Here is a 13,761-nt window from a genome sequence, read left to right as displayed (position 1 = left end):
CTGCACAAAATAAATTTATTATCTGATTGTGTAACTATTTAAAGGCAAACACATGCGTTCCATGTCTTTTACGGATGTTTTGAAAATTTCATTAAAAGATATGCAGTTCGACTTGTATAACGAATGTGCATCGTAGTGACTTCATCTATTTTAAAACTAAGATGTTTATAAATACTATTTAAACTATTTTTATATTCTTGTTCTAGAATGGTACCCGATTATAAACTCATAAGTCTGAATGTTGTTATTTTCATTATTTCATAATTTCATAAATGTTCCAAATAAGGAAGAATATTGTGAAAGTATGAAGCAATTTCTTAATTTTTTTTTTTTGTGTATATAATAATTTTATTGGATTTTTATATTTATAAGCACAAACCACACGAGATTCCGAGTCTGAATTTAAAGTAGATATAAAACCACCTTAATCTTAAGGGTTTTACATCAAGCGGATCATTTCAGAAAGTTCTACACAAATTGGAATTAAAAGATATTTATTGAAGTATGTTTATAGTACGATACCAAGTATATTTTTTTCTTGAGCAATTTATATATGATGTAACTGTGATATTAGAAATAGAAATTTTAATAATATTAAGTATGTTGCACACTTACCGCTATCAGCCAGTTTTGAGAAGAGTGCATGTGTACTTACCATAAATTAAGGAAAAAAAAAATAAACATCCTATACGCACACCCCATCGCTAGTTGGATCACTATAATGCCTACAATGCAACACGGTTAATCCCATCCCATTGTTGTGAGCCCTCCCCTGTACAGAGGGGTAACTTGCATCTGTGTGTATATACATGAAACGGTAAATCCAACACAAAATTAATATGTACCGCCCAAATACAGTTAACAGCATAATTTCCTGGACAACACGTTTTTTGGGGTGGCAGCACTGTAGCATTAAGGTTGCATTTCGAAAATCATCCGCGACATCTGCTGGATACAACCCAAGTTATTAATAATATTTTATTCTATATTGTTGTAGTATTAGACACAGTCGAGTGTTCGCATTCGTCATTTTAAATGATCATGACTTGGGGTTTGTCTTGTTTATGGGCACTTCAGAAATAATACCCAAATATCGGGTGTGACTAGTCATTTGCTAAATGACAATAAAAGAGAACGCACGTAATGGTTAATGCAATATTTATTAATAAATTTCACTGTAGGTAATCTTCTCATCTATATATGCACTTAAAATCGAGTAATAATTTATTTTACACTTAATACTACCTACTTTACATATTACACCATAGTTTACCCTATCATCTATGCCTCTTCGTATTGCATTCATTTACTTTTAAACAAAATATATTATTTTACATTCAATCAAAATGCAAAAGATGAATTGTGCTGTATGGCACCATAACATTTCGATACGAAATTAATTTACACAAACGGTTATATTACCTCCGCGTAACCATTAATGTACCTATACAAATTTGTACATAAGTTAGTACTGTCTATACGTAACTAATCCAATACTTGCTTCGTTTCATGGTAAAAATATTGTAACCGCATTTACAAACTACATTTTAATCACAGCAAAATTGATCTTACAACTAATAAATATAATAAATTAATTCGTTTTAAGGTTCATGTAGTATGTATATGTTCAATAATGAAACTGCAAATCATCGCTTACAACATCAATTATTGTAATTTTATTATACAATTATACAAACATGATTAGTTCGTTCGACAATTTGTTTAAGAGGGGTTGGGATTCTAAACAAATCGCTGTAACGAAGCCTATTGCCGAGTTCTTTCCACTGTACCATTAATATTTCGCACCCTAACACATACATCAAAGAAATAAAGGGTTGTGCTTGTAAGGGCCTATAATACTCAATTATTACAAATGTTGGCACAAACAATTTAGATTTTATTTTCCCGCCTATCCTGCTTCGTCCGCAGTAACGAAACTTCCTCTACTCAACAATAGATGGCGCTTATCTATATGTACATTAACTGCGCTTCATTTTTTCTAGCTTACTATTTTTTTGGAGCACAAGCAATGAAATGTATTATTTGACTACTTTAACTAATAAAGACAATCTTTTCTACTAAATACAGAAAATAATTGCAGTAATAAATAATTTTGTAACACGGTTCATTGCTTATGGTCGCTTACTTACCACTAGGTTTGAACATCATCAGTTGCGTTTTAATAATATTGTATCGTAATTTATAATGCAGACATATTTTCACATAAATAATTATTATGTTGCACCATTTAAACACTGAGGAAATAAAATTCACTGGTAACCAAATGCCTATTTGACGCTACAGTCTTGAAGGTTTTACGATACAGAATTGTTTTGTTCTTGTTGCAAATCTGCCGCCAAAACATTGGCGTCGTGTCCGGCTGTCATGTTTAGAGCGTTCATAGACAAATCTGCGTAGTTGTGCGCGATTTCACCGCTAGATGGCGATTCGGGCACATTGGTCGGGTTCTCAGGCATCGAGAGTAGACGATGCGGGAACCCGAATAGCTGAGATCACTGAAGCCGCCCCCAGTAGTTGGATGCGAGGTCTGGCCCTTGTGAGGGTATTTGCACTGGAACGCTCACCCCCGCCGATATTACACCTACGACACAAAGAAACAAAAGTAAATAAAAAGTGTTGGCAAATACCGGGAGCAATCCTTTATACATTGTAATATAGATAGGTAGGTAAGTACCTAATAAATATAACAATAAGTATAAAGACAAGTAACTATTATTATTACTAAGTCTTCACAGATAAACTAACTTTAATCTATTCCAGATTTTAGTATTATTGAACGCCAACAATTGGTTAAAAAATAGGTTGCAAATGGACGAAAAGACTTACGTACTAAAACTAAAAGCTTGTATAATTAAGATTATGTTCCACAAAAACAGACCGAATTCAATTGTGGCCAAACTAATTATTTTGTTTTAAAAACTAAACTATTGAACCGATTTTGATAAAATTTCTATGGGTCCAATCGGTTTACAACTGGGGAAAGGGAGTGTTAGTAATAGGGTTAAATAGTCTTATTAGTAGCAATATACCCTGTTATCTTGACTTTTACGCGGTTTCCCCTGAAAACCATTATGGCCAATTCTATAATAGTTGAATTTGTCAGGATGGGCTAACTGATCTGTTTGCATCCGCATCTGTCGTCTCTCACTGGTACCCTGCCAGTGTATACCAATAGAGCAGGCGGAGTTACCATTCCATTGTAACTCATTAAAACAAATCGGTTTACAACTGACGGAGTTATGAGGTACCAAACATAAAAAATACAACCGATTTTTTTTTTAATGAGTGATTATGATATGGTAACCCCGTCTGCGCTATTGGTATACACTGGCGGGGTACCAGTGATAGATGACAGATGAAGATGAAAGTAGGTCAGTTAGCCCATCCTTAAACGAATTAAACTAGAATTAGTCACGATAATTTCCAGGGGGAACCACGTGGAGGTCGACCTGACAGGGTATATTGCTAGTAATAGGGCTATTTGACCCCATTACTAACAATCCCTTTCCCCCCAATACAACCGAATTGAGAACCTCTTTCTTTTTGAAGTCGGTTGAAAAAGACCTTCAATCATAGGTCTGTGCCCAATAATGAAACCATGAATTGTAACAAGGATCTTACGAATCAACATTGTCTAGTAATCCACCAAACAGAACAGCGACATGCTTACACTGCCTAATACGAAACCTATTAACATCATGTATCAGTATCGCCGTCTGTCTAATAGGATTCCGATTGCATTCCGTTTATTACACACAATCGCGTTATCTGGCGTGGTGTTCGCCCGCTTCGATTATGTCCCGCTGCGCCAGTCATAAAGCTATCAACAGCTCTATGACGAGACGTGGCTATGTGTAGCGATGTGCATAAGTTAGGGAGGTTGTTTTGTACTTTACAATAAAACTAGAGGCAAATTAAAAATTTTATTGAGATTTCATTGTAATTAATAGGCAATGTCAATCTTCAAAATGATAATACGGCGAATGCATTTAAGCATGAAATGTCAGTATTTTCTAATATTAATTCTTATTATTATACAAAATTTTTTATAGGAAAATATACAATACTTAGTGAAATCTAAATGTTTTTGTAGTACTGAAGGTTATTATGTATTAAACTAATTAATAAATATTATATTACTAGATATCTATCTAAATAAATGTTTCTAAAGGAATAAATTTTTAAATAGTTAAAGATAAAAAATTTCCTTCAGATCACTGCCAGCTGGTAGGGTAGCTAGGAGACTTGCTGCATTTCCACGCTGAATAGCTATGGAAATACGTTGATCAAAGTATAGGCCAGCCTTCTGGGCGTCTTCTGGTCGTTTGTAGTACTTAATTAGAATAGGCATAATCTAAAGATGCCAAACACAAAGGTTAAATCTAATAAAAAATAATAATAAATACATACAGTAGGCTTGTAAGAATTTGCTTTGATTCTTCTAATGATTACAAGATAAAGTTTATATGAATAATAGTTATAGTTTTACCTTTCTCATAGCCACAATTAAAATTAAACGAAAAAGATCGATGCATTTATTGTTATCTACATTATTTTATTGCACGGTGTAAAGTATTTTTTTTTACATTTTTAAACAAAGCGTGTGTTCGACACGTCTTTTTGAATTGTCAAACGGTGCATCTAGGTTATATAAACTAACTCCTTTAAAATAATTATTTCCCCGATCGCTTAGCGCGCCCCCGCCGCGTGCGGGGCCGCGATAACAGTTTTCCGTTCCACCATCGTCGCGCGAAGGGGTAACGTTTACATTCATTACACGTTATTATCGGCTCCGACCGACGTTCCTACGAGACTCGTTTATTCAATGGATTGTGTCTATGACCTCGCACTTGTTTATGATGCTTACTATGTTGTGAACCATTTAATTTGTTGCTTTTATCGTTCTTACAGGTTAAGCTGTAATATTATTTTATATATCACAAACTTTAATATTTAATAAATCAGCTGCATTATAAATACATAGAGAGGTTAAACATATAATTAATTTAATTAAAACAATCATTCATGAGACAATTAAAATTTGTGTCAACGGTTTTCTAATAAATTATAATGACCGTTTTCAATTTCCGCTAAGTTTAATCTAATTTTATACTTTCAACATACATTTGGTAAAGGATTTTTTTTGCAATATATATGAAAATAATGAAGATTTAATTGTAATCCTTATAATGAATAAAGAAAATGATTGAAATGAAAAGGTAGGTACCTACTCTTGGACTCCTAAAAGAATGGAGCTGAAAATGGAAAAGTAGAACAAATCCGCATTATTTAATACCGCACGAAGCTGGAAATGCACCCGTCGAAAGAGCGCAAAAGGCTAAATGAAACGCGAGCGTGCATTTTGAATTGTGAAAAACTCTTTTGTTCGCGGTCGGCGCTGAAAACTCGGCAGTGGAACAATGCCGCGAAACGCCCCAAACAACAATAATTCATACCGCTTTCCGCCACCTACGGCTAAAAATGTCCGCCACATGATATATAATATCAAATGGGAAAGTTACTGCTTTTTAAAACAATGCCAACGCCAACGCCTCCTGGTTTGTTCTTTTTCTGAATAATGAATCTATGATATTTATGTGTAACAGTTTTTGTTGGTTCCCCTCTGTTTGGCAAAAATCAACGACTTCGATGAATTATCTAAAATTAAATTCTGTCACGATACAGCTGCATATTTCACTGCGTAAACACGAAAATAAAGAAAAGAAAATTAAATAGGTCGCTCGCCATTTCACTACGTATTTGTTAATGAAAACGGTTCGATATTCAAAATCAATTTAAAAGCCATTTGTAAGGAACAGACAATGGTAAATCCAATCGGGCCACGAGCTTCTATTTTTCCCTCTTTTTCTTATTTTTTTTTTGTTTCTTCGTCATGTCGTGGTCTCGCGATCCAGACGCCCCTCGGTCTTGTGTCAGCATTTTTTTTACATTTTATTACGTATTTACCTATTTGGTAAATATATTTCGTGGTTTGCAATTCAATTTCCTTGATTTAATTTGTTTATTTTCTGTCCTATCTCAAACGAAAAAGGTACTTAAGTTTGTAGTAATAGGCAACATTTGTTTTGGGATAATTTGAAACTGAATAGGTGTACATTTGATTAAATGCCTGCCTACATTTATCAGCAAATACAAAGGTATTGACAATGATGATTTTACTAAAAATTATTATGTATTGTATCAAAGTTATGGCGGAAATTCGATAAATTATTTATTAACCGCATATGCTATCTTATGACAATAATAGATAACAATATTGATACAATAGCATATTTATAGGAGTCAGTGGTTTCAATTAGCCAGAATTAGCCTCTAGCCTTATTAGGATAGTTTATATTTTTTTATACCACTGAGGTGGCAAACAAGCATACGGCCCATCTGACGGCAAGCGGTTACCGTAGCCTATGAACGCCTGCAATACCGATGGGAATTACGCCTGGTTTGCCGACCCTGAAGAAACCTCTTTATCCTTTTTTTGAAGAACCTCACGCTGTAGTTTATTGGACAACCCCCGACAGGGAGCTCATTCCATAACCTGTAGTTTAAGAAGTAAAAGAACAATTCACTCACCAGTACTAGCGGCGGCTTGCGGTTGTGAGTAGGCGGCGTGTTGCTGGTGAGCGGCGGGCGCCCGCGAGTAGCCGCCGCTGCCGAGCACGTCACCGAACATGTACGGGTAGCCGCCGTCACGCTGTTGCAGGCACGACGACGTGAGCCCGCCCGACATGGAGCTGTCGGAACCAAGCGCACTGTCAATACGGCGGACGATGAATAAAGAAAATAAATTATAGTAGGTGTGTATGTACGTGTGGAAGAGAATATAAATCGTATGTAGAATTTATATCTATGTACAGACTGACAACGAAGTTGTAAGCAGTATATAAAGTATGTAATATATTAAGATAGAGATTTCTTGATAAAAAAATAAATAAATAAAAAACAACAAAATTTTGAGCCTTCCTTACTAATTAAATAGGTGGACCTGGGTTAGTATCGAAAGCTATAAAAAATTTTGTCATTCTTTCCATTCATTCGTTTGTTGAAAATGTGTAGTCTTACTGGTGAAAAGCTCTCTTATATAAGGATGCCAATAACTTCAATTTTTCCTGTATAGTATTTACAAATTAATAGTATTTATACTACAAACAAGCTGATAGGTCACCTGATGGAAATCGGTAAGCATCAATATGCGGTAACATAAATAAAACACAGAATATATATGACTTCATGGTACCTGTCATATTTTGTTACTCCTGCATTAGTTTGTACCTTGTAATTTGACTATAATATCCCACCCTTCATACTGAAACACAGCCAAGCATGCACAGCTGCGTAACAGTAGAAACATTTATGGTTTAGAGGTAGCCATGCAGACGACTTTTGCAAAGTTCCCTCTAGTAAAATCTATCTGTATAATAGATATTTTAATCATTAGAATGAAATACAAGAGCAAAGCTATCTAAAAAATTATAAACACAGGATTGTGGTGAAATAACATGAACCTACAAATTTTGAGCTGCCCTAGACTAAACAAACCACAATATAATTAAAATAAACTATCTGGGCGCAGCAACTTTAATATTTTCCTTTACACAAACTGATACATTAATGATAAAATATTTTCCTATACATATGTCAAAGGCAAATAGCAGTAGCTAAAAAGTTGAAACTTTCGGCAAAGATTTGTTTTATATCTGTGTAGAATTATATACTTATTTATCATATTTTTCTAGAAATCGCGCTCCAGAATATTTTATACGAGGCGATCAGTCGAAACAAAATTCATATATTTACTTTTGATCATTGTGAATTCTTTTCATAATAATTCATTCTGTTTGATCTAAAATACTTTCTTTCTTTATCCAAGAAATAGAGGTGTCAGTAACGTATAGAACAAAAAGCAAGTAGGTAAGTATAAAATTTATTCCACGGACCAAACTAAATGGAAAACTTCTCGTTCGGCTAAGTTAATTTGTTCGACGACAAAAGCTAAAGCTCGTAGTTCACTATTAAAAATCAATTCGAGTGGAAAGTCGAGCGACCTTCGGTTCACAACTTCGGAACGTCTCGGTGCAATGGCGGGAAACGCAAGAAGGCGCGACCTTTGCCGGTCGATTTCGCGCGCAATTTAATTAGTGTCACTGCTCGATGATAGATGGCGCCACCTTATGTATAAGGCAGACTCCTTATGATTTCTCATTTATTATTTTTCAGTGTTTAAAAAAATAAATGTATTTAATGAATATATTATTATTTAAAATTAGATTATTTAGATAAGTTTAACCGTTAAATATAAGTAATTTTCTTACTTATTTTAAACTTAAAAACAAGAATATTATTTCGAACTTTTAATTACACACCATTAAGTACCTTTAGTAGATAAAATTATTGTTTGGCAATCCGTAAAAATTATTAATCAATTATGTAATTGATATTTAATAAAGAAGAATTTCGTAGGTCATTACAGTGTATTAGATTTCATAGCGTTAACTTTGGTGAAATATGACATTAATGTACCATATAAAACTAAAACAATTAGTCTTACCTATAGGAATCACCCATGGTAGCAATAGGTTGCGGTATGGGACTATACATGGAGTTGAACCCCCCATTTAGGGGCAGGCGGGGTGCGGGGGGCGCAGGGGGCGACGCCGCTGGAGCGTCCCTCCGCTGGCTCCGAAGTTTCTCCTCGCGACGCCACTTTGCTCGCCGGTTAGAAAACCATACCTGATGAAAATATTTAAATTAGTATTTGTAAAAAAAATTTGAAAAAAGAACTGTCTATTATAATATTTTTCCTTAGCTATCTTCTTTATCTATGTATTTATAAGTATGATAAAAATTTTAAATCTGTTCTATAATTGCGGCTTCCTCAAATTCTCTTATTATTTATTTGTTATCTTTTCGTAATTAACCAGCTTAATCAAGCGTTATGAAACTTGTATTCTGGTTACGCGAATGAAATCGTGGCTAAAAACTAGTATTTAATATTTGTTTTGATTTGTCTGTACTTCAATAATTAAAATAATATCTAAAACAGTCGAAATTTTTTTATTTATTCTAAATTGGACTGAATCATTAAGTAAATCTATGCCGCGTGGTCCCAACATAGAATGGGTCATCCCTTTTTTTCCCGTGGATGTCGCAAGAGGCACCTAAGAAAATGTTTGAGAGTTGGGCAGCAAAGTCCTCTTAAAAAGTCACCAAAGCCTAATTGCGGTTGCCAATCGCCAAGTGTACCAACTACTGGCAAATCCCTCAAAGAGAAAGTTATGTTTAGTAGTTGACAGTTAAAGGCTGATATGATGAAATAATAATTGTAAAGCATTTCTTTTTCCTAAATGTCATTTTTTGTATTACCAATTATTAAACTTAAAAACGCTTAAAAACAAATATATATATATATATATATATATATATATATATATATATATATATATATATATATTTGTTTTTAAGATATATTACCATATTATTAAATTAACATTTAAATGTAAGTAACAAACCGCCCCAAACTTTTTACCCTCATGACCATAGACAAAAGCTAAAAACGGCCTATAAGTTAGCTAGGAGTTTGAATGGACAAAATATTGTGACATTGAATTGCGTGAAACGGAACATGTACCCGGAAGTAGCCTCACGTGCGCGTCACTTCCGCCGCCGACTGTCATGACGATGGCAATATGGCGCCTTCCCGCCAACGAAATAAGCCTTGTTCATAGTGTAGACGCTTTGATAACTTATTGTCATATTATTTTTATTGACATTTTTGTTCAAAGTAGTGAGTACTCTAAATATTTAAAAACGGTGTGCTACGACGTTCGTTCCGTTAATTTCCAAAATCCTCAAACGGAATTATTGAAATTTTATAAATGAGTATGTAATTATTGTTTTTTTCAACTAGGGAAGAAAAATATTTTTATCTCGGTAAGAAAGGAATAATCTTGATAAGTGGCGACAGAATGTAAAACAATGTTTGCTATTTAGTATTCTATAATAATGAAAAAGAAGTAATAAATACAAGGACGACGATCATTTGCGCCTATATGAATGTAAAAAGTTTAATGCTGAAATAAATACACATTTGTTACATTAGTCCTGTATCTGGTTACTCAATCATAAATACATTTTTCAATTGCAGTAACTTGCTTTATGTACATGCGAAGTACTTTTATTTCTGAATAGCTAATTTGTTAGATTTACAAGATTACCTTAACGAGAATATAGTTATGTTTATATACCTAAGGATATTTTTTATGTATTATACCTTGCTTAGCGAGGTATATATTTTAACTACTTACTAACATCCTATTGGGTGCAACTTTTTCCTTAATAATAGAAAATTAACCTAAATACCATTACCACGCTGGGGGAAAGGGATTGTTAGTAATGGGATCTAAAAGTCCTATTGCTGGTGTAAATTTGTCACGATGGGCCAATTGACTTGTCTTTATCCTCACTGGTATACTGTTAGCGCAAGCGGGATTACTATTTCATTTTCACCCACTAAAAAAAAATCATTACTACTTTGGCGAAATACAGCTTTAAATTCTTTTTTATTTTTTTCCACTGATGTAGAGTGGTCCTTTATTCCTTTAGCCGGCTCTTACGACGCATTTACATAGGTGTATGTATATACTTATATATTATATAAAAATACAATAAACATTCTCGAATATTAGAGCAAAAAGAATTTTTTTCAAGCAGTCCGTGTTCAAAGAGGTCGCAACTCATACAAGAGGCAATATGTCATAATATTATTGCTTCGGCCTTCAACAGAATCGGTAGAATGTTGCCGACAATATTTTATTCGAACCCTCGCAAAACCCTTCGCAAAAATAGGCAGGGTTCATAGAGATGTGTTTACACTGGCTGCATATTAGTATACTTTTGCGTTATAATTCAGGTCTAATTAAAAAGCTAATATTCGACTTAAATTTAGGTACTGCGTGAAATAGTGCATTGTTTAAACTAGAATGTATGTAGATTTTTGTTTCTTTTAATTAAAAAAAAAAGTATTGCATGATATACGATGTTGTGTATTTTATTTCTAATAATAAAATTATTATTCAATAATGTCTATATAAATATGTCTAAATTAAAAATTTTGCTTAACTTAAACATGAAATTATGTATTCCAATTGCGATACAAATTAATATGGAACTTTATATGGAACCAACATGAGAGTAACTTAATTATTGCAAAAGAATCATTGAATTCGATTCATGTATGTATGTTCAGCAGTAGACGGTTAGAGGCTAATATGATGATGAAGTACAGTCTATGAATTATGATAGTATCCAATCAATGTCACGTACAAATATGATTACTAATACATATTACTTACATAAAATAATAAACTCGAAATAAATCGCATGAGATATTACTGTTTTTGGCCACAACAGAAAATCAGTGTTGCCATTTTGAGGGCAAAGCAATAAACTGACTTGTGTCCATTTTGTGTTACTGTGGCACTCACACGAAACAATGTGCCTTTCTTATTTACTTTCCTTTTTTTTACATTTTTTTTCTTTTAGTGCATGTTCATCTGTTTGTTATTATTTGTGTAATGTAAATATAGATACAAATAAATTATTTATCTATCTTAATGTGTCGTCGATTCAAATTAATATAAACAGACAGCTAAGAAGCTCTGTGTACTCAGCTTAACGTTCCGCCAGAGATATGACGTTTCTTCCTAGCTGTCTATACATATTTTTTCTCGGCCGTGATGACAGTCTTTTCCCGCCTCAACGTTACGCCTTACAAATTGTTCGCCTACCCTCATAGTTGAGACGAAATAAAATTACCGAAGGGTTCCTTACCAAATGGGATTCACCATAATGCCGTTATTCCCAACAAGTAGGTACCCCGCCTCGGTAATTGTTCCACTGTAATATTGCTATAACTCGGTAGTAGGTACGTTTTAAAACAATTCATATTTTCTCAGTTCCGCGTGTTTGCTCTTAATTGTTATGCCGAAAGGGTTGTTTCTGCGTCATTATAAAGTTTTCTCGTTAACATTTAGAGCTTATTATAAAAATATATCAATTTTTTGTTTTTAAATCGAACATATATTTTTCACTTACTAATAACGTCGAAACCGATATATATAAACTGTTCTAAAGTACATACCTCTCTACGTAGTACTAAATAAATGAATACAATAAAGGGCATTCATTTTGAATGGTATATATACAAAAACAGAAAAACAAGATAAATCAGAACACCGTTCTAACACCACAAAATCTGTGTAGTTATTCAAGTCAGAGGCCTCGCATTCTGGGCATATTTTTATTTTGTAGATGCTAAGGTTTATTTTTGTGTGTTTTGCAAGCAAAAAGGTTGTGGACCGACGGTGGATGCCAATTTTTCAAAACACACCCCTCCCGAACGGAAGCACGCCCGCTTCCTGTAGGCTCGGGATCGATACCTCACCCTTGGCTGCTGTGGCAATGCTCCCGTGAAAATTATTGAGGATTTAAATAGTTTTCGAAATAAAAAATAATTCTGTTATTTTTTTAATTTTTACATTTATACTAGTTTATCTTTATTATTATTATAAATAAAGGTGAGTTTGTTTGTTACTTTTTAATCACCACGAAATTTTGTACATAGGTAGGTACTGTACGTATTTGTATCCGGATCACTGAACATATCCTGGTCACATGGACGAATTCACGGGTAAAAGTTAGTTCATATTATAAGATATAATTAATAAGTAAATGTGTGTTAGGTAAACAAAATTACAAAATATGTTATTTTTTTTTTAAATAATGATTTTTTTATGTAAGAAATAAAGTAATTGAAAAACACACGAAATCATTTGCTTTTAATAATGATAACGAATTTATGGACTAGTAACACTGTTAAAGAAAGGCAATCATAACAAAAAGAATATGAGATTGGAAAAGGAATTATGAAATTGGTTTATAATTAGCGATGTAAATGTATGCAAGTGTTCTAAAAGAACTTAATGATAAAAATAAAAAAGAAAAAGAAATTTTGTCCATATTATCACAAAAAAAAAATTCTTTAAAAGAATTTAGTAATAAACAGAAACATTGTATTAAATAATCGACTTTCAACTTGTATATATTATAGGACATCAACAGACTATGTTATGATCAGGTCAATTATTTTTTTAACAGTCGAAGGTTGATGGTTAATTTGGAAGATTGTGGAACTTCTGGTAGTAATATTGGTGGTCAATCTTCGACTGTTGGCAGTCACACACATAGTAATTGTAGCGGAATTAAACAAAATAATTCTATTCGAATAACCAGTGATATAGACTTACGCAAGATAACACCTAGTTCAATAAAATAATCATTTGTTTGTTTACATTTTCATTAAGTTCCATTGAAACAGACTAGAAATGCCTAACGTTTTGACTTTCCTTTTGGACGTTAGTTAAAAATAATACAGCTACAATATTCCCCTCTCAACACAAGCCTATTTACGTATTCGCTACGGGCCCGTAAGGATTCGTTCATGTCATCAACTCGCCAAATATCATGGTTCCTCTACTAGGCCTTGAACCCGAGGCAACACGTGGTGGAGTCCTGCTGAATACCAAATCATGTTCACGCTACTCCTTAAAAGCCTGTCGGCATATTGCAAGCAATATTGTATCTTAGCACTCATCGATAAAGTACAAAATGCAATGCAATTGGTAATAATTGAGGAATTTTCGCTTAGGGTTGTAAGACGATTTT

At 33.4% G+C, this 13,761-nt stretch overlaps 1 protein-coding gene across 3 annotated transcripts in view; it reads right to left on the bottom strand.

Moving 5' to 3' along the window:
• Positions 1 to 1,141: 1,141 nt before the first annotated feature.
• Positions 1,142 to 13,761, bottom strand: part of LOC113512170 (paired box protein Pax-6) — a 92,514-nt gene continuing 79,894 nt past the window's right edge. For 2 of the 3 annotated variants that reach the window (XM_052893937.1, XM_052893938.1), the window contains exons 8-10: positions 8,588 to 8,769; positions 6,613 to 6,791; positions 1,142 to 2,602 (exon numbers count right to left, since the gene is read on the bottom strand). In XM_052893937.1, the coding sequence (XP_052749897.1) occupies positions 2,514 to 2,602; positions 6,613 to 6,791; positions 8,588 to 8,769 (450 nt within the window). In that variant the 3' untranslated portion in view covers positions 1,142 to 2,513. The remainder of the gene's footprint in view (positions 2,603 to 6,612; positions 6,792 to 8,587; positions 8,770 to 13,761) is intronic. The other variant, XM_052893939.1, reaches the window with a different exon arrangement.

Source organism: Galleria mellonella, unplaced genomic scaffold (genome assembly GCF_026898425.1).
Source record: "Galleria mellonella isolate WM207_F2 unplaced genomic scaffold, CSIRO_AGI_GalMel_v1 utg184, whole genome shotgun sequence".
NCBI classification, from domain to species: Eukaryota; Metazoa; Arthropoda; class Insecta; order Lepidoptera; family Pyralidae; genus Galleria; species Galleria mellonella.
The sequence above is the reverse complement of the archived record's forward strand: the minus strand, read 5'-3'. Positions and strand labels throughout refer to the sequence as shown.